This window comes from Orcinus orca, chromosome 3 (assembly GCF_937001465.1).
Source record: "Orcinus orca chromosome 3, mOrcOrc1.1, whole genome shotgun sequence".
NCBI classification, from domain to species: domain Eukaryota; kingdom Metazoa; phylum Chordata; class Mammalia; order Artiodactyla; family Delphinidae; genus Orcinus; species Orcinus orca.
In genome coordinates, this window is record NC_064561.1 from 137,008,809 (window position 1) to 137,030,961 (window position 22,153).

At 38.9% G+C, this 22,153-nt stretch overlaps 1 protein-coding gene and 1 long non-coding RNA gene across 2 annotated transcripts in view; one reads left to right on the forward strand and one right to left on the reverse strand.

Annotated features, from left to right (window-relative positions):
• The window catches only part of LOC125963985 (uncharacterized), a 58,225-nt gene extending 45,463 nt beyond the window's left edge, over positions 1–12,762 (forward strand). Inside the window, exons 2-3 of the long non-coding RNA XR_007476434.1 lie at positions 8,911–9,032; positions 12,633–12,762. This is a non-coding gene — a long non-coding RNA (uncharacterized LOC125963985). The remainder of the gene's footprint in view (positions 1–8,910; positions 9,033–12,632) is intronic.
• ZSWIM6 (zinc finger SWIM-type containing 6) overlaps positions 267–22,153 on the reverse strand; it is a 204,215-nt gene continuing 182,328 nt past the window's right edge. The window contains exons 6-14 of the mRNA XM_049707901.1: positions 20,038–20,214; positions 19,623–19,769; positions 16,122–16,268; positions 14,811–15,071; positions 10,931–11,066; positions 7,700–7,857; positions 6,915–7,078; positions 5,082–5,163; positions 267–2,992 (exon numbers count right to left, since the gene is read on the reverse strand). Of these exons, the coding sequence (XP_049563858.1) occupies positions 2,130–2,992; positions 5,082–5,163; positions 6,915–7,078; positions 7,700–7,857; positions 10,931–11,066; positions 14,811–15,071; positions 16,122–16,268; positions 19,623–19,769; positions 20,038–20,214 (2,135 nt within the window). The 3' untranslated portion in view covers positions 267–2,129. The remainder of the gene's footprint in view (positions 2,993–5,081; positions 5,164–6,914; positions 7,079–7,699; positions 7,858–10,930; positions 11,067–14,810; positions 15,072–16,121; positions 16,269–19,622; positions 19,770–20,037; positions 20,215–22,153) is intronic.

Below are 22,153 nucleotides of genomic sequence, written 5' to 3' on the forward strand. Positions count from 1 at the left end.
GTACAGACTGAAGAAAAACTGGCTATTCTGTCCCATGTTTTATCTCTGTGATCATCTGATTTATGTCTGTCTTTTCCACTAAGCAGAAAAGTAAGCTCCAGTGTCTGGTTTTATTCACCATTACATCTCCAGGGCCTAGAAAACAGTACATAAATATTTACTGAATGAATGAATATGGTATTAAAACACTTGGAGATGTGGTAACACCCACGTCCATAATCACTGAATTCAAGCGTAATTAGAGATATACCATAAAGGAGGCAGAATCAACTTTCAAAAAACTAATTTTAATCAAAACAAAAATTGTTGATCATTAACAAGTTTATAAAACAGTGATTTAGTTACATAAATAAATTGATATCAGTGTATCAAATCTTAATTACTTTCAACTTCATGAGCATGTTTACATGGGTGATGAAGTACAACCTTTTTTTTTCTTTTTACCTATTATAATAAATAAAATGGAGCGCATGAAATAGTTCTTCTAAACAAAAATACCTACAAACATACCTCTAGCATGTTCTCTAATGAAGGGAACAAGAGACACTGGACAACTTTTGCACCAAAACATAAAAATTGCTTTAAAAAGCACAAGGTTACAGAACCATCAGCTAAAGTAAAGACACTATACTGTAACCAAAGTTGGTATTTAATAATATAATGAACAGTTTGGTAGTTAGATCTCCAGTTTGGTTATTTTAAAGCATTAAGACAAGGCAAGATAGAAGGCTGCTTTTGTTTTGAGTAATTCTAGAGAAAATAAAATATATTTAAAAAAAAGAAAGAAAACTGAAAAGTAGAACAGTCATACCTACACAACTTTCTGTCCTGCACAAAGTCAAAATACCTATGCAGAATAGATATATAATATATATAATGTTATTTGTGCACAAAGGTTAGCTTATTATTAGCTCACTGCAAAGGCGTAATGTATCAGATGTCAATTATTTTGGAAAACATTTTGCGTTTTGTCAAAAGGATATTTCTTTTAAGTTTCCTAGGCTAGGAGGCACGAACCCCAGTTCCGGCATACTGTATATTCTTAATGCTAAGGCTTGCTGCTCTGACTGTGTATTTTGTTGCCCCTCTTTATTCTAGTGCCTGTTACAAGCATGTGTGGTGTAGTGGTTGTGGTTGGTGTGTCTTGTGTCTGTGTGTATACATATATATATGTATACATAAGTTGTATAAATATATATACATATATAATTTCTCCCAATAGATCTCAGTCAAACCATGCAATCCAAAAGGTGGCTCTGCATAGATGCCCAGCATGAAGTTCACCGCCTGAGCCAACCCTGAAGCAAGGCGCACTTTTAGTCCTTCTGATAGGTTTTCTCTGTTTTTTTTTTTGTTTTTGTTTAAAACCAAGCTACTGCAGCTTCAAGTATTTTGCATTACATAGAATATTTTTTATAAATTAGTTAATGTTATATTTTCAATATTCAGACATATACTATAATATATATACAGTACAATAAATGCTCTCATTCTTTTTTTTATTTTTATTTTTTTGATAAATCCCTGAGAATGTATGTTGACAGTCGCTAAGTTTCCACATGCACAAGCATTGTGTGCCATGCTTCTGGACGAACAGCACTGCAAAGCCACGTGGGTCAGCCTTTTAACTATTAGTATTTTCGTTTTGTTGGTTTGTTTAAATATGCTGAAAATGTAAAGATGAGTTACAAAGGAGTAAAGCTGAATCCATTCGAGGTACTTATCACAGGATGGAGGTGTTTTGTTTGGTTTTTAAAGCCATTTCAATTATTTTTTTTTGAGGCTGTGAACGTATACAGAAAACAGGAGAGCTATGTGGACTTTTGCCACTTGACAACATATACTCAGTGTAAACCAAACCTTTTTAACCTCTCTCTCATACAAAACCAAAAAAACAAACAAAAAAAAAGAATAAGAAAAATAATAAAATAAAAACAAAGAAAAAGGGAAGAAAATTAAAAACACACAAACTTTCACATGACAATTTAGTCTGCAAACGCAATATAACTATACACATATAATACCGGTGTGGCTCTGTTCTTTAAGTTAAAAAGGGTACAAAGGCAGGCTCAAGTAAAAACAAACTGTCCCCCCCATTCCCACCCCCACCCCCATTCATACAAGTTCTATCAACCAAACCTCTCCCGAACCAACATCATCAGTTTCTTTTTGCCTTTGTAGATTTGTTTCAGGTTGTCGATGAACTGTGTAAACTGAATGTGTCCATCATGCGCCATTAAGAAGGTCTCTCGGGCCTTGCTGAGGAACTCTATAAACTCACTATAGTGCCGAGGACTGATGTGTGTGAGCCGTGAGTGTGTCGTGTTGATGTAGGCCCCGATTGTGGCATCCAAGAGTTGCCTCAAGGGGGCTTTGTCCAGTGACATGAGCTTACCAGAGTTCCTCCTTCCGTGAAGTCCCACCATGCCAGGAGTGGTCAGAGTGCATCTGCGCAAAATGTCTGACAGTACCGTTGCACACTTGACACTCTTGACCACCAGAGGTATTATAGCTGCAAGCTCATTTTTACCAAGGGAGTGGCTAAGCGCACAGGCCCACAAAACGTCATTAATGGCAGGGTGCGTGTCCTGATTGTAGCTCAGGTTAAGATGGGTCATGGCCAGGGTGGCCAGCTTGTAGGCCCTCATGGGGTACCCGCGGTGCTCCATGTACCGTGCTATTGTAAAGAGCTGGGTGTAGCTCATGCCAGTTGTAGCAGCGTCAAGAACAATTTGGTACGCCGTCTCAAAAGCTATGTGATCCTTTTCACACAGGGTCAGCGCGGAGAGGGCACAGTTCTGAGGGTCCTTCATAGCGCACTGCAATGCAAGTGTCCGGGCGCTGCTGGCCAGCTTTTCCTGCTGGTGGCAGTCCAGGTGGAGGCGGACGATGGTGCTGTTGGACATCACGGTGGTTGCAACAATACTTGTGGCTTCAGTGGGAGTAAAAAGCGTAAACCAGCTCTGCATGATGCTGTCCAGGGCATAAACACCTGCAAGGAGCACAGAGAAGCCCCATTACTGACGAGAGGCTGCCCAGAGGTCTTGCCTTATTTCCACTTTATAATCAATGCTTACATTGTTAACCATCACAGGACATGAGCTAGGTCAGAAAATCCTGTAAGGTAATGTGCCTGGGAGCAACCTTTTAGAATAAGGTTATTATAGATTGCTATTCAGTGAAATGCCTGAGAGGAACATGAACTTGCTGTAATAAAGAACTAATCCTCTCGGCAGCTGGTATTTGCACTGTGCTGCTGCCTGCTTGCCATCGCAGACAATGGCTTTTTGCTAATGAGTTCTAGTTCACTGGGGCCTCCTGTCAGTTACCCACCACAGAATCTGAGTCAGAAAAACTACAACCCTCACCAAAATGGGGAGTTTTTATGTGGTCTGTGTGCCTGTGTGTAAGTTTAAAGTACACACAATACAAAGTGATTAAACACGCAAAGAAGCAGGAAAATGTGACCTATAATCAAGAGAAAAGAGTCGACAGAAGCAGACATACAGACGACTCAGATGTTTGTTTGAAATGGATGACAAGGTCTTTAAAATAACCATTTTAAGTACACAGACGCAATATGTCTCAGCTGTAGGAAAATCCTAAACGTGGGCCATTTAAAGCACAGGTACTAAATCTAAGAGAAATCAGGCCTATTTCTTGGTGCAGGGGTTGGGGAGTGGTGTGGCAGTTCTTAAACTGGTATTATCCTTGTATTGCTTCACTAAAGCATCACTTCAGTAATATAATTTTTTTTTTTTTTTGCGGTACGCGGGCCTCTTACCCCTGTGGCCTCTCCCGTTGCAGAGCACAGGCTCCGGACGCGCAGCCTCAGCGGCCACGGCCCACGGGCCCAGCCGCCCCGCGGCACGTGGAAACCTCCCAGACCAGGGCGTGAACCCACGTCCCCCACACCGGCAGGCGGACTCACAACCACTGCGCCACCAGGGAAGCCCCAGTAATATAATTTTTATACTGAGACCAATTTCCCTTTTTCCAAGATAACATACCATTATAGATTAATAAAAGAAAAATAAGAAGAATGTTTTTATAGTATCTGCTGTGTCAATCTTTAGATAAGCACTGAGGTAACAGTGTCATCTCAGCAAGAGGTGTGTATCCTTTTCTGATGCAAATAAGAAGACGACAGTTTAACCCACATTTATTTCCAACAGCCACCATTTTGTTTGCGTTGGCCTTCTCGCCAGGAATGTATGGGTTTTTTAGTTATGATTTATTGCTGCAGAGGGGAAACAGTTGGCTGAAGGGTCTCACAGATTGCACTGTATGGTCAACCGGGGATCTTTTTTTTTTTTTTTTTTTTTTTTTTTTTTTTTTGCGGTACGTGGGCCTCTCACTGTTGTGGCCTCTCCTGTTGCGGAGCACAGGCTCCGGACGCGCAGGCTCAGCGGCCATGGCTCATGGGCCTAGCTGCTCCGCGGCATGTGGGATCTTCCCAGAACGGGGCACGAACCCGTGTCCCCTGCATCGGCAGGCAGACTCTCAACCACTGCGCCACCAGGGAAGCCCAGGGATCTTCTTATGGCTACTACAAATTCTCAAAAAGCTCACCTAAACCACCCCCAGTGGTCATTTCTCTGTTGGATACCCTGACGAATGCCCTCAGATGAAGAAAAAACTCAGTGCAACTAGATAACTTTATATTGTTTTCATTAAAGTGACCTGAACCATTAACCCACAGTCTAAAGTTAGTTCCAAAGATGGTTTGCTGCCTACCAAAGATTCACTCTGGAATATGAAACTGTAAACTTGATTATCACAAAAGTTACTGAAAGCACCTTAAGTGTGACACAACAGCTGAATAAAAAGTGCCTGCTCCCTGACTTATTCCATTTTAAGTAAGAGTTGGAGCCCCACAGATGTGACAGGAACAATGCAAGTGTGTATAACTGAAGGCTGACGGTGGGGTTCGGGGAGGAGAGCCCCTGTACGTTGCCAGAAGGGGCAGGAGCCTTGGAGAAGTCAAGGTAAAGAAGTGAAAATGTTCTTCTCTGTACCTGGAAATAAGTGAAATCTGAGCGCGGGGAGCCTTGGAGCGCCCCTGCCCCTGATTTACGTACCCACTTCAGTAGCACACGTTACCAGCCACCTGACCATCTCCCGCCGGCGCCAGTTTAAGGTTGACAGTGTCATTCGCATAACCTATGAAGACAGGATAACAAAATGTTTTGGAAGATTATCCCTAAGTCAATGGAAAAAGAAAACAATTCATTCCAAGGTATACATTACTAGGCAGACTCCCTACTGCCAGGAGGACGGAGAGCCTTATTTCGAATAAAGCTGTGCATATGAATTTGGACTTACCCACAGCTCCCCTTGCTGGCTTTGCCCCAGCCTGGGAGGCAGGAGGTCTGTGTTCTATTCTACTCCTGGTAGGCCAACTGACTAGACGTGGCAGCCTGGGCAAGTCACTCAATCGACCACTTCTCTCCTCTGCAAAATCCACGGGCTGGACTGGCACAGTGAACACAGCCACGCCCTCGTCCCTTCTCCAGCTTTCACAGTCCACGGTTCTAAATTTCTGAGCCACCTCATGAATTAATCCTGACTAGGAACCCTCATGGCAAAGAGGTTTTCTTTTTAAATAATTGTTTTAGTTATCCCTTCAATCTCTGGTTGTTCCTTCCTGGCGATTAAGAAGATAACCCCAGGTCTACAGAAAGAAATCACCTTTGGCATCATTAGCAATCTAATTTTGTTTTTTACTTTCTAATAGATTCCAAGATAAAATTCACCATATCGTCCTGCTTCCCTCATTTGTTAAGATTCAGAACATCTAGGGACGTAATACTCCTAAAGCCTTGGAAAGGTCCTATGGGATTCCTTCCTGGGTCCCAGGAAGAATGAGGCAGGGAGCAAGCTCTCAGTAATCTGCCGTTTACCAAAAAAACCTGCCAGAATTCCAAATACCCAGAAAACTCATGTTAATGGTTCTTTCTGCATCATACCTTTAAGAGGAAAATGATAACAAAAATAAGCCAAACAACAAGAATTTATTTTTTAAAAGAAAACTTCTAAAATGTCATTGTATAGCTTAAATGCAATCTCCCATGCCCTCTGCTTGTAGAGTACTGTAAGTGGCAAGTGCGTTTTTCTACAGTCTAATTCTTTAACGTTATTAATCACTGTTAAGGAGAAGCCATAACTAGAAAACCATATTAATCATCTAATTGGGGCATTCTAGTCCCCATACTTTAGAAAATTAGAAGATGACAATTTCTTTCACTGCTTTTTATGGAGGGAAAAACACAAATGTTAATAGAGATTCCCTGAGAAAAGTAGAAATATAAACTTCAGTTCCTGGTTTATACAATAATCTTTTCAGATACTATAAGGAAGCAAACATCTATCTGCATGACTAACTCAAAATGTCCTTGGTAATATATCTAAGGCCTGCTGAAGCTGAAACTGGACCCCGGCCCAATCCCTCTTCCTTTACCCTAATTTTCTAAGGGTTATAAAAAAGGAGTCAGAACTGTCCATCTATTATGAAAATGTGAACATCAGTACATATCCGTACTTCCTCTAAAAATTTAACCCTAACAAATGAATCGTTATTATACACGAGAGCTATATTTAAGCCATGTATAGGAAGAACTCTTCTTCAATTCATTAAAGGAGAAACAGTGATGTTAAGGCTCTAGTACAGAAGATGATTTTTTATTGAAAGACACAAACAGGGCTTCTAAAGGTACTGTCCTACACATGAGGCAGCAGTCTGGTTCAGGTGGGAATGACCACAACTGCGAAGCCCAGTGCACTCCTGAAGTCTAGGAGATCTGTGCACCAGAGTCATGTACCTGCACTAAAAAATCCAAACAAACAGCAACACCCTAGGATGATGCTTTTATTTAGCAGTCCTTGGTGCCCCAGGAAAGACCACAGTCACATACCTGCAGGCCCAGCTCCAGAGACACCTTCAAAAGAGTGATGTCTGGCAAACTGTCCATGAGAGTTGCTATTTTAAATGCATCTTGGGCAAGCTTGAAGATGTGGGATGAGGAGTGAATGTTTTTCTGGATGGATTCTAATACTGTTTCTAGCCTCCGAACATCGCCTGCAACGAACAAGGGGAAACCAAATCAAAGCAAGGCAAAGCAAAACAACAACAACAAAAATCACACAACCACAACCACACACACACACACACACACACACACGGAGTTAAAAAAGGAACAAAACAAAACACAAAGTACAAGTTTACTTTACATGAAATGTTCACGGATGGCACAGATGTTACAACTAAGTGTCCCAAGGTTATTGCATATCTATGAATCCCGGCTTCAGGAAAAAGATACACTGAGACACACCCTCATGACTAAAAGCACACGTGAACCAGAACCAACATGAGATAGCAAATAGTTCTCTCAGGTTCCTGCTTTTTTATTTCTGGTGAATATTTCAGAGAGAATTTAATCTGCCTCTGAAGCTCACCCACCATTTACATGGCATGGTAACTAAACCCAAACTCTGCCAGCAGCAAGTTTAATGATGCAGTTAAATGAGGAAAATGCCGGCTCAACTGAGTAGCACCTGTTTTGCTTCATAAGCTAACATCTAAAGAAAAGGATCCCTTACAACATAAGCACCATTATTGAGAATCTGATGGAAAACACGACCCTTAAAATAAAAAGGCAAACTAACAAAATAATCATGAGGCCTCAGGACAACCCAGTACCTTTGGCTGCAGTGAGCATAGTGGATGCCAGCTCGCACTGCTGGGATTCTATGTGGCTTAGAGTGAACCAACGAGGGTACCGGTTGGGAACAACAGATGCCATGTGGTGTGGACGGGTGAGGTCTCCCGCTGGAGCAGTGGATTCCAACACTAGCAACCTGTAATGACAAGACAAGGCAGGCGGCTCTTAGTTACCACTTGTCCATCACCCTGGCCACAGGGACTGCCCAGAAGCCAGAGGAGCAGGTAGATGCTGGGAGCGATTGTTCAGGTCCTCCGTGAGGGAAGAGCTGGTACAGCTACACTTTGCTGTCTGGATGCTAAAGTTACCTCGTTAATTGCCCATCGCCTAACCCTAAGAGGTTTCCTTTCTTTAGCATCATTTAGAAAACGGCAACATTCAAGGAAATTAAGACATGTAACAATGGAGAGGTTTGAAACACAAGTCTTAATGTTTACCTACTGTAAAATTTCTGAATCTTATCACTCATTAAAAAATCAAAAGAAACTGATAGTCAAGTGGATATTTAAAACTGAGATTACAACCGTTAGGAATCAGTGTATAGCTGAGACAAATAAGTTTAACTTATTAAAACAAAGTAAGAAGGAAAGTAAAGCAAAAATGACTTGTTTCCATATATTCATACTTTCTGCATAATTAGTTCCTTATTACTTCAGAAATTTGTAGTTAGAAAATGTTCTATCAATCATATCAGAGATGATGGATGCAAATGATCCAAGTATTTGTCCCTTGACAGTCTTGCATAAATTCAGCATGATTTCTTATTTTAATCAATGTATCTTTAAGAATATGTTGACAAATAAAGAACAACTATTGAAACAAAGCACATGCTTGGCGGTCTCTTTCAAATATAAATAAGCACCAAAGAGATTAGTAGAGTAGCTATAACTGCAATAATTTTTTTACAATCATCAAAACACTGACCTTCCCTCAAGTACACCAGTGTTAGGGACTGTGGAGTAAGAGCTGGGGACCAGGAGAAGTTAGCAGGGTCAGGGTGTGATGCTGGGCTTGGGGCCCTACCCAACAGCAATTATTGCTCTGGTAAGCCAAATCCCTCATTCCCTTTTCCTTTTATCTAGGAACAGAGATGCTAGCATTGCCATAGATGGTGGCAATTAAGTAGTAAGGATTTTGGTGGGGTTGCTATTTAGCTTTTTAAAAACCCAGACTATCCCTATATTCACAGGCAGATCCTTCCAGAGTTGCTGTAGAGCACACTAGTCAACGTCCCTGGAAAGATGAGAAAATGATTGTGAAAATGCCCTTCTTCAGTATCTCCCTTCTCTTTCTAGAAAGACTAAGAAGCAAGTAAGTTACCTGTCTCTTTTCCTTCCTGTTCCCCTGGCTGCCTTGAGATGCTCTAGTAGTTCACACCGCCTCCCTCCCATGGCCATCCTTTGGCTGAGGGCGTGTGGCAGGTAGAAGAGAAGAGGTGGAAAACAATTCCCCTGTGCCCTGCTAGTGTCCCCCGTGAACGAACTGCCTGGGCAGCAACCAAGGGTGGACGTAAATGAGTTTCTGAGTGTTAGAAAAGCAAGCTTCCCCACCTGAAGGATACCTTCACATAAGCCAGAACCACAGAGAAACCTTAGCTATTTTACCCTTAAACTTTACAGTAACTGTAGCAATAGCATCTGGTGGCATCATAACATTAGTATCCTTCCCTTTACCACAGGAGCAGAATTGTTAGGATTTGAGTAAGTACAGAGCTGAACATCTGTCTTCACCTGATAACTTCCATTTCAGCTTCCCAAAATGGGAATAGGAATGTACTTATAAAACTGTGCTCTAAAATACAAACCAAGTGGTACAAAGTAATTTGGTGGGGGACTTTTGCTTATGTTATTTTATTTTTTGATATTTTAAAAACAGACAAGAGAGAACTTTTAAGGTTTCTCTGATATGTTAATGAGATTTCATGTTGCCAAGGAAAGCATGTCAAATTAAAGGATGTCAGCCTCAATACACAATGACACACAGGTACACATATACACACACAAATACAGACACACTCTATTGCTGCATAAAAGCGGCCTCCTGTGACTTACAAGCTATACTCATACAGGAAAGGCATTGTTTTTGAATCCATTACACTGGCTGCAGAGATAGTATCTTCGATGAAAAGTTTCTGTGGAATCAAACTGTTCTCCAGCACCTCAAGCTTTTAGGTGTGTACGTGGTTTGTCTTTAGGTGGCAATAACAGGGTCTAATCGGCACTTGAACAAAAGTGTGTTAATTAAAGAGTTGCACAACAATGTAAATGTACTTAGTGCCACTGAACTGTACAGTTAAATATGGTTGAAAAGGTATGTTTTATATTATGTGACTTTTACCACAATAAAAAAAAATTTTTTTGAAGTGTGTTAATTTAAAAAAAAGATAAAAGGAAAAAAGCTCATGTTTTAAGAAAGGTAGATATTCCTTTCAGGTGCTTAAAGTTTAAAAGGCTATATATAAGACTGAAAAATTTAATCTTGAGTTCATTAAAAAATATTCAGCTAGAACAAATTCGTGATAAAAATAATTATTTTGTGAACTGACTTTTTAAAAGGAGGGTGAAAACAGGAAGGTCAGCAGCAGAGAATGTGTTCTAATTGTTATTACTGAAAAGGAGGGACCGAGGGGCGGATGGAAACAAAGCTGAGGAGAACAAATCCTGGAAGACCCCTGAATAGCAATGCTTCAACACTAGATACAGCTCCCATCCCCTCTCATCCTCCAGTGGAGCATAAAGGTGTTTCGGTGCTAGGATGGCTTTCCTGCGCTACTGATGGAATGTGTAATTACAGCCGGTGTGAAGGGCTCTCTCAATTATTATATTCAGTCAAGTATACGTGTTATTTACCACTGCTTCAAAAATCTAATCTTTTCTAAACAGTTACGTTATTTAGGAAGGTTTCAACTGTTGCTGCCTTGTGGTTAAACTTGGCCTGAAGTTGTTCTCTAGTCCCAAATTCTAGCTTCAAGAAAAAGCAGGATAAAGCCACCATGAACATGAGTGACAGCAGACAAGAATACCATTCTTCCCTTACTTTAAAACAAAAGCGAAACAAGCCAACAAACCACCACCACCATAACCCAAGAAGCTTTTTTTAGTTTTTCTGCTGCCTACAAGAAAAATGAATGAATGAGAAGTCAGTTAACAGCCATTTTTCCCAGTGGGGGATTTGGATTGCCTCTGCCCGGCGGGGCTGTGAATACGTACCGCATTGCTCTCAGTGCAATTTTGTATGCCAATTCAGCATCATGAGGTAGGAGAGAGGTGAAGAGATACTTGGCAAATGTGTGCATTGGAACGCTCTCCCGATGGATTATTTCGCCTAAACCACTATATGGTCCGGCTGTAGGAAGAGAGTATACACATTTTACATTCCTAAACAAGGAACTAAGACTTCTTGTAAAGTATAGTTTAAATTTTTTATGTAAAGTTATAAACAATGCTAATCTAGTTAATAATGTAATCTAAGTGACATAGTAGAAACGAATACAATTCTTAGTAAAATGATTCTACAGGGTAGAGTATACGATATCAAATTCACTTCAGGAACAATTCCCTGTGCCACAGCTAAAAGGAGAATCACAGAACTATGGGGGCAGAACTTTTTCACATTATAACTGCTTCAGAGAAATAAACACTCCAAAGCAGGAAACCTCACTGAATTTAAGAAAGACCCTATCTCAGTGTGTGATATCTGAGCATCCAGATTTTCAAATACACAGATGACTCTACAGCTTAACTTTGGAAACTGCCCCAGCCCCGGTCAGTCTTAGGGGCACAAATAAGCCAGGTTTCCAGAAAAGAGTTCTCTGTTTCAGGGGGAGGGATAGGGAGGATTCTGAACCACAAATCCCAATACAAAGACTTTAAATATTGTTGCTTCTAATAAGCAGAAATAGATATTAATTCTCATAAAGGATTAATAATAAAAGACCAGAATAATACTCACCGTAGGCAAAAGAAAAAAAAAATTAAAGTAACTGATTCTACCACTATTTGGACTTCAAAAGACCAATTTTAAAAGTAAAATTATATTTAAACTGTCAAAATTCATCTCTTAGTAAGTTGTGACAGGCACGGTGGCAGAGCTGACTTCCCCTGTGTGCTCTCTGAATGCTACCCTAAGAAGGACAACACCAACTTTTAAAATAAATTTTGAAAGGAAACCACAGTGGTTAGTTCAACTACTTTCCGCTTAGGTGCTGTGAGGTTTAGTTACTGTGAAGTGTTTTATAAATTAGTTTCCATGTCACCTTTGGGTTAACATCGGTTTCATGACTTCTAGAATTATGAATCATGACACTACTGCTCAAAGGACATAATACATTTGTTTTCCATGAGAAAAATAAGTCTGGTGAAGAGTTTAGAATGCAATGCAGAGGAAATGGTGAGAGGAGTTACTGAATTGGGCACTGAGTAGGAGCATGATACATTTTAGATCATTTTAACAGAAGTTGTTTTTAAATTTCATTGTTTTATTCTTTGGTTAGTATTTTTGAATTGTTCCTTATTAAAGTACTTTGAAAGTCATGTAAATAACTTATTTTTTTACCTAGACAAATTAAAATCCATCCTAGATTTCTAATTTTATCAAATCTATTAATCTTTTTTTTGTCTTTAAGACATTTAAAAATGTTTTAGCGATCTGATATTCTTCAAAAGCTGATAAGGCATTACAATTTTACCTTTAGTTCATATAGTGAGGCCAGATTATTTGTTATATTATAGAATGTTTGCCCTCCCCCCAAATTCATATGTTAAAGCCGCAACTCTCAATGTGACTGGAAGATAAGGCCTTTATGGAGGTAATTAAGGTTAAATGAGGTCATAGGGGCCTTGACCTGGTCCAACAGAATTAGTGACCTATGAGAAGAGACAGAAAGAGTGACCTCTGTCTCTGTCTTGTGAGGGCTCAGGGAGAAGGCAGCCATCTGTAAGGCAGGAAGAGGGCCCTCGCCAGAAACTGAATTAGCCAGCACCTTGACCTTGGACTTCTCAGCCTCCAGAACTGTGAGAAATAAATTTCTGTTGTTTAAGCCACCTAACCTGTAGTATTTTTTAATGGTAGCCTGAACACACTAAGACATTAACTCTATTTTTTTAAGGACTAATTACAGCAAACTTGTATATTTTCCATCTTCATTTCTCTTCCATTTCCTTTCGGTGTTTCCCTTGTACCATCAAGCTCCCTTTTTATACTATGCAGGGAAGGCCAGGATGCATAATCAACATAACACCTCCCAACAAGCAAAACATTCAGTCAGGTATCACAGAATTATCTGTTGATTAATAGTCAGTGTAATGCCTGAACTCTGGTGTACTGAAAAATGAAAAACTGAAATTTGAAATCTAAGTTCCCCAGAAGTGTTTTTCCAATATGCCAATTGATTCAATGTGCCCATACTGTGTCCAGAAGTGATTTAACACTCAGCAACAAAATACAGGGTTACTGCTTCCTCTTTTTCATATACCTGAGTCTGCCAACTAATCTGCCCCTGAAATTCACAGAGTATAAGTATATGAAGACCTTGGTGCCCAGTGCAGTCATCTCAGTCATGGAGCGCTTATCTTTTGGAGTTTATAGAAATGGTCCCTTGGCTTCCCCTTGGACTTCTTCCTGTCCTGCACCAACCACTCTTTGGGGCCTAGCAAGGTTGGGAAAAGAGAGGAGCATGGGGTGGGTCATCAGCCCTCCTTACAGAGCACAGTTCTCACTAAAATGTTTAATGGGAAGGTATGGACTAAGCAAAGACTAAGACAAAGTTAAAAAATATTCATGAGTAATGAACACGGAGACATTTAAAAAGGTAAGTGATGAACAGATATCAAACACTATCAACTTTGAAAACCACACATCCTCATCTTTTCCCTCAGTATAATGAAAATCATAAGGCAGTTACCAAGAGTTAACTAAGAGCCAGCATAGAAAAGTTTATGGCTAATGATATTGCTTATATCAAAAGGAAATATATGACAGGAAACTAAGACAGTAATGAAAGGATCAAGATCATTTGAAATTTGTCAAGATGGGCTTTTATCTTTAGGGAAAAAAACTTCAGGAGAGTGCTTCAAAAATTATTAGGAATTTTTACCAAAATTAAGCATGTTTTATTCAGAAGAATATTTCCCCTTTAAGGTACACTTCTAAAACACATAAATGTATAATATATTTAATGAAAATATTTTTTTCAAATAGATCTTTAGGTTTGGACATATAAAAAGTTTTGAAATGCTATTTTCTCTAAATCCCTTCCCTATATATAGCCATTCTGAATATAAGATGAAGATACCGTACTGTATGAGCCTATTAATCACAGAGAAATCCACAGAAATAACACACATGTACTTGAGAGACAGAAGCAGTTTAAAAGATTTGATATCACCTAAATCTGTGTAAAGTATCAGGCTACCACATTAATTACACTTATTCTTTTCAAGAAAAAAAAAAACATTAAAAAAAAAATAATGCCATCCAAAATGTATTAGGCCCTTTAGCTCTTGACCTTACAGAAAGAAGAAAACTAGACTTTGCCTTAGTGATTCTATGAAACCTTTACTTTGATGAATGTATACCTAATGTATTCTCTGAAATAATTAGCGCAGTGGAAATTCACTTCTGCAGTCTTTGGTCCCTTGTCAGCATGTGCAAATGACATGTTCAAAACCCAGACGTCAACGTAACAGCCAATAATTTGGAGGAATGCCAGCCAATTTCCATTTTATTACTTAATTGATCAAGCAAAGAGGAATATGGCTACCAGCAATAACTCACTAAATATCAAACTTGCATTTATCTCAGGAACAACACAGACTAAATAAAAACAGTCCTTTTTAAAGCTGGTGGCATTTAAATGGGGCTCATTTCTAGCAGGTTATCTTACACGACCACCTAAATCAAATGATAAACATGTAAACATCTGAACATTTTTATTAAGTGATACTATTTTTTGGAAAGTGAACATGCCTATGACACTCAGCGACCATACCAATCAAGATAACCACCATATTAAGTGTACTCCCAACGTAAGAAAGCTGAGTGGCTAAATAAAATGGACTAAACAAGTGAGAAAGTTCTTTATCATACTACCTTCTAATAGGAAGACTGCTTGCTTGCGAAAAATTTTCACCAGTGTGTCATCCAATTCAATTTCCTGAAGCTTGGAAATGAGCTGCTCCTCATTCCGGCAAACCTTCTCTTGGGTATACAGCCCATCAGGCATAATACGCTGCTGTCCCAGCCCTATTAGGGCTACTTCCACAGCTAGCGTTAAATAGGATTCCCCTTCTTCTAAGAATTTGTGTGCAGGTAGATGCTGGTATTCCAGAGACTTGCACTGTCCCATATTCTCTGTCACGAAAGAAATCAGAGTTCAGAAACTACTTTTGCAGGTACCCTGATAAGTACCATCTATTTTACCTAGTACTCTTAAATAAATTATTGACTTAACTCCAAGAAAGCCAGAAAACCATGTTTCTTAGGTTAAAGTATATAGTTTTCCAATATCTTTTAAAAAATGACCATGAATGACTAAATGTGTATGTTCTGGGGGATAGAATATTACAAATATTTTTCTCTCACTAAAAATGAATCACCAAAGAAAACTATAAATCTAAGGAGAGATACTAAGCATACCTAAGAGTAAACAAATTTTTAATTAAACAAGAGTAAAATTACATGATGACTGCAATAGTTATCAATTTTTTAAAGCCTGGCATTAAAAAAATTTCCATACTTTTATCACAATGTTGTAATTTATAACAAAAACAGTGGAGAATACAACATATATGTAACTCAATTCCATGGTCCTTTTTGTTATCAAAGAGTCATCAGTCACAAGAGAAGGATTCTTTGAGGATTCTCTTATCTCTGTTAAGGTGTTTCTATTAGAAATTCTTAACAAACTTCAACTGTCCAACTCCCAAGAAAAGTGAATTCAAAGTCATACCATACCCTCACCCTCCTGATAGAGTTTGGGTCACCCATAATCCATGAAGGCAACCACCACAGGCTAGATGCTTAACTCTCCAAGCTAATCCAACCATGGGAGTAGTGAAGGGACAATCCTTCTTCCCTCCCACATGATGTACATCCTTATTTTGTATCTTTATGCTGGAAAACAGTCATAAATGCAGATAAATTCTTAGATGTACAATCATTGACTAGAAGGAAATAAATATTTTTAGGTTCTTGACACATGCTGCCAATTGTCAACCCTAAGACTTTTCCCAGTTTGTAGGAGCCTGCCTGAAAAGTGTGAGTACCCTTTCCTGCGAACTGCTAGTACTGTTAACTATATGGATTCATAAAACAAACTGTGAAGAAAAACAATGACCAGTGATGAACGCCATTCAGGGTTTAGGGGAAAAAAGCACATGAGACAAATGTCAATGGTTTTACCTGTAAAATCTGAGAACACAGGGAAGCTTTCATCATCAGTGCGGCAGGCTTCCATTAGGCTGCTGAAAAGAGTGCCCACGGGGTCCAGGGGGTGTCCAACCCAGCCCTCCAGATTGGTTATTGAGGTTATGCTTTTATGGGGTAGCTCTGTGTAAGAAAAGGGAATTGAGACATGGAGAGAAGTAGAGGACAGAAAGGCTTTACCATTTCCAGCATCCTGACAAATTAATACTAAATTCAATTCAAAATTCCTCTTTAATTAAAAAACAAGAGTACATAAAATCCCCAACCTGTGAACTGTTTTAAGTTCTAAAGGTTCATCTGTGAATCAATATAAATGGTGCTAACTTCCCAAGACAGCTCTCAAACATCTATTTAATTCATATGCTCAGGCTACCAGGTTAACATTACTACTTACACTATTAAATTATGATGTATGAGGAAAATGAATTCTAAATTTTTACCTGAGAAGCTAAGGACAACTCTCCTCACTTCCTAGGAGTGGCTTTAGAGAGAACTAAGTCCCCCTGGAATTATCATTGGATAACTAACTCTACAACTACGTTAAGAAGGTACTCTCAGAGTCAGTGCTCACTGGGTTATCTAAAATGGAGTCTAGAAGGCAGCTGTACCCTGGGTCGGACTTGAACTTCCGTATGAATATTTATTAAATTACTCCCCTATCACCTTATAAAAATCTTCCTTATCGTGGATCTGTAAGTCATTTAAGAGAGGACCTTTGCCACAAAGGGGAACTATAGCAGAAGATAACATATAATTTGGATGAAACATATCCTTTTCATTTTCCTCACGTAATGTTAGAACTTTCAAGTTCTCAAGTTAAGAGTGCTGAGAGAAAAGCTGCAAATATTTTAAGGTATATTCCATTATTGTAATAAACAATGCAATATTTTACATCTGTTTACTAAAGTTATAAATAATAGTGGTTCCTTCTTAAAGGAAACTATAATAAAATCTATATATAATATAAAATATACAAGAAAAATATTGGCTTGTAAATAGCTAAAAAGCCATTCTGCAAGTTCAGTATTCCTTTAGAAGTCTTCTGTTTTGGACTATCAACTATTAGTACATAAAAATAAAGCATGACCTGGCACAATGTATTAAAATTTATAGAAGGTGGGTACTAGATTCCTTGGAAAGGTCTTTCCCTTCAATTTCTGTCACTGGCTTTCATATACACAACCAGGATGAAAGCAGAAACATGAGCATCACTCTTAGGAACAAGTCTCTCTCTCTCTCTCTCTCTCTCTCTCTCTATATATACACACACACACACACATACATATATATTTATATATAGACTTACTGTGGTGATCATTTCAAAATATATAAATATGGAATCATTATGCTGTACACATGAAACTAATATGTTATATGTCAATTATATCTCAATTTTTTAAAAAGTTGACATATCATGCCAAATAATATTGAAAATGTACAAGATACTTCATTTACTAACCTTAGCCCCATAAGAAATAACTGTTACAGCAATTTGGAATTGTAACAGTTACAAAAAACCTATTCTTTGAATATGGACAAACAAAAAGTAGGGAAAGATATAAATATGCAGTGCTAGTAAAGAATAGTCTGAAATTAAAGTTTTCATTGTGTGCAGGATAAAAGAGAAATGAGTCTGAGAGAGACCTCAAAGACAATCAAAGGAGTCTATCTTAACATGTGTTCCAACTTACCTACATGAACTAACACTTTTACACTTTGTATTTCTTAGATATTGTAACATTTTAATTAAACTAATTTTAAAAACATTTCTTCAGAGAGATCAACATGAATTTCAAAACTCTGATAATCATCATGAGCAAGCTCTCCTGGTGCAGTATAAAAAGTACTTCACTCTCTCTTAGCCTGAGTATTTCAATCTTTTATACTTTTCAACACTAAATGTCTTTTGGCCATAGATTGTGTGTGTTTAGGGGAAGGGAGATTTCAGAAAAATTTTGCAAAGGGCCAGGCAACATATTTTGTAAATACAGCTGGTAACCAGTGTTGATATGACAAACACAAAGAACTGGACAAAGTAATGATTGTTGGGGATATCACATTCCAATCCCATCTGAGCTCCCCCTTCCTTGGTTCCAGTGGTAACTTTGGAATTTTCTTTCATCATATAAATGATAATGTTAACATTTTTAATACTTCCAATATAGAGGATATCAAAAATTACAACAAACACTCGCTCCAATCTCCAGCCCACTTCAACAACAACTGATAATTTTAAGCTGTACCCTAGATGTGTGTAAAATCATCCAAGGAATAAAACAAAAACATAAGCAAAAAAACACAACTAAAACTACTTCTCTCTGAATAAGATATAAAATTCCAGAGTAAAAACAACAATCCTAACAAAGAAAAATTAAAAGATTTACACCTACAGAAGAAAAAGAAGTGCACGGATTAATCAGAAAAAGCATACATATGTCTTTCTTTTGATCAGGGCCTATGCACCTTACAACCCTTTTGCAATTACTACTACTAAGTAATGCTTATTTAAAATTTAAAAGATTAATAAACTGAGATAAAGAGGAGTTAAATGTGTCCTGTCAGTTGACAGCTCATCGAATGTTATTTACAGAATTTGAAAAATCCAGTTCTGTTTTTTTCCTTAGCTTTCATTGGAGTGTAGTTTTTTTTTTTTTAAGATTTTTTTTGATGTGGACCATTTTTAAAGTCTTTACTGAACTTGTTACAATATTGCTTCTGTTTTACGTTTTGGTTTTTTGGCCAAGAGGCATGTGGGATGTCAGCTCCCCAACCAGGGATTGAACCCACACCCCCTGCATTGGAAGGCGAAGTCTTAACCACTGGACCACCAGAGCAGTCCCCAGGAGTTCTGTTTGATCGCTTTAAATACATATCATGTCCTGATGTACAAATTATTACAATTAAACTGTTTTATAGTGCTTTCACACTCTGTCAGGCCCTGCTTTCAGTGCTTTACAGAAATTAACTAGTTTAATCTTTTCAACAACTCTGAGAGACAGGTCCTCAACCGAGCCCCATTCCATAGTCAAGTCAATGCCTAAGGTCTCCCAGCTGGGACCTCCTGCCAGGATTCAAACATAGGCAGTCTACCCCCCACCCCCCCGCCAGAGCCCTTACTATCACAATTAAAATGCTCTTTCACAAAATGAAATATCTGGCTAACTTGCATTTTAGATAATTCCGACATAGGACATAACTCAAACAGTAAAAAAAAAAAAAAAAACCTCCCCTTTAAAAAAATTAACCAACATAAGAAACTTGTAAAAAAATTTTATTTCTTACAACATTCAACGGGTGGGGGTGGGGGGATGCCTAACATTTCTCACAGATCAGCTATTAAATATTTCACATGAGTGGTGAGTAAAGCCATCACCATGGCTCTAATTTTAAAAGTTCTCTCCCCAAAGAGCATAAAACCTAGTGACATCATCACCAAGAATCCCATTCCAATGGAAACAGACTCCTTCACACATTTACCTTTTTTTTGAGTTCGGAACATTTCTAGCTGTTTCTGTTGCTGCCGTCTTAACGTGTTAACAATAGCTATTGCTAGTCTCAGTGCTTCTCTGGGGTACCCATGAGAACGTAATGCATCCACTCGTGCACAGGCTGTAGGAACATGTTCTAAAACAGAAAGTTAAGGGGGGAAGGTTGCCATTATCAGATATATCTATAAAAACAGGATTTAATAGTAAGATGTTTTCCCCTGAAATACTATTAAAAAGACACAAGAAACCATTTCTGAACTTGGATTTGAATGAAAACTCCTATTGCCAAGCATTCATCCATCTCCCATTGAATCCCTCAACTCTCCTCCTCCCACTCCAATAATGCTATAGAAACTAAACAAAGAAGTAAGTCATGGAAATGTCTTTCCGGTTTGGCCACTTACCATGCCAGAGGGGCCACCCGCGGGAGTCAAAGAGGGAGTTTTCAGCGTCGTCATGGTAACAGTAGTTGGTGTACAGGTCACTGCTGATAATGTGCTGCAAGTGGCTGTCCTGCCAGTGGAGATCGCACGCCTCGATGGCTCGGGTGAACACTGTCCGATGTGGCCTGTTCGATGAATCTGTTTTTTCCACAATTCAGAAAGCCGTGTCAGCTATTGTTCACATGTGAATAAATCAGTCATACCATACCATTCTGTGGCCAGATGTTCATGAACACACCCACACACATTGTCCTGCACCCCCTAAGCAGAAGGATGAAGGGTGAATATTCTCATGTCCTAAGTACTAGGAGGCAAATCAGACCAAAGAGCCACCATTCACTCACTTGTTTTATCAAACACAAACACTCTGCAGCCATCAGAGCTAAGGTTAAAGGCATCCTGCAAAAAGAACCGTCAAGTCTAGTTTCCATGCCAAATACACTGAAAGGAGGCACTCGGCACAAAAATCACATGAAAACTCACTGCTCCCCACTTCTGAGGTGCTGTGGTGAACTGCCCTGATGGGATCAACAGCTCTCACAAACACTATGCAAGAGATGAGACACCAGCCATGGAACCTTTCAGGAAGATGCAATCAGCCTTTAAAAATACGCAGAAGGGTTGTGCTTTTGGTTGTATTTTTTAACTATATTGTGCGGTTTTGCACAATTAAAACTATTATGCTTCTTGGGATATAGTGATTAAATGTCACTTTATATCCCAAAGGGCATAAATGCATATATTTAACATTTCAGAAAGCCACACAACATAGCTACAAAACAAACCAGCGCACTTACCTTGCCCCTACAGGCTGCCTCCTGACTCTTGTGCAGGTTCCATGACTGGTGTGATGTCCCCAGCATAGTGTATGCCAGGGCATCACAAAAGAGCAGAAGCACACACTCCGAAGAGGGTTCAAGTTTCAGGACCTGACAGAGAAAAGAAATGTTTGGGGAATAAAGGATATTTTTACCCCAACCTCTGGGATTATTCAGTTCTTCTGGAAAAAATCGTTCAAATTCTACCTGCACTCCCACCCCTTAGGTCCCCAACTCCAGACTTACCTTAAACTGTGGCAGAAACCTTAGAAAGAGCCTCAGCTGACACTCAGGGTAACAAACTTTTTATTTATGTGTGCTTTATTTAGCTCAAGTATCACCCCTCACTGTCCTGAGGCTTAACTAAATGAGAAGGAAAATCTGGAGCTTCCTTAGTTGGTAAAGTTTCATCTTCCTCTCCCTGGAGCTTTGGCTAAGCACAGACATAAAGGAAATCATAAAAATCAAAATACAACTGAATCAAGAAGAGCTCTGAAAACTCATCTAGACCAACCCCTCTATTCTGCTGATGGAACTGAAAATTGAGAGAAGTAAAGTGACTTGCCAAGGTCACACGGCCAGGCAATGGCAGTCAAGATCAAAACACAGATAACCTCACTCCAAATTCAGCTACTTAGGCTGTTCTGAAAGGCTTCTGAATGGTCTTTAACAGAAAGAGACATTACTTCAGCTTGGTCTCAGGTGGACTTAGACATCTGTATTTGAATGGCAGACATATCAAAATGCATGGATGACATAATTTGAGAGGCCTAAACACTGATGTATCTGTTCTGGCCCCTGCCCAGACTCCTTGTTAGCAGCAGACGGAGGGACACTTTGCAAATGGGAAGAGTTGGCCCTACATTTAATAGCCTTTGGAACCTACCACGGCTTTTTGCAGAGCAGAATAAATCTACCCCTACTCAACAAGAAACTGGTTCCATGACTTCGTATAGTCAATCAATCAAATATTCCAAAGTCCAAATCTCACACGAGTATTTTTAAATGGCTTTCTAATTTCATTTATTTTGTTTAACTCAAATCATAGAAACAGAATTTAAAATTAAAAGGAGACTTTAGAAAGCAACATATTATTATACACTTATTAAAAGAATGAGAGTTCTGTCTGTTTGACCCACTGTGGTATCAATAATAAAAGCAAGCTGTGGGTATGATTCCATTGAAAAAATTAAAATCTTAACTTTTCATGTTTGTATGTGACTGTAAGAGCATAGCGCAACGTACAGGACATACACCAG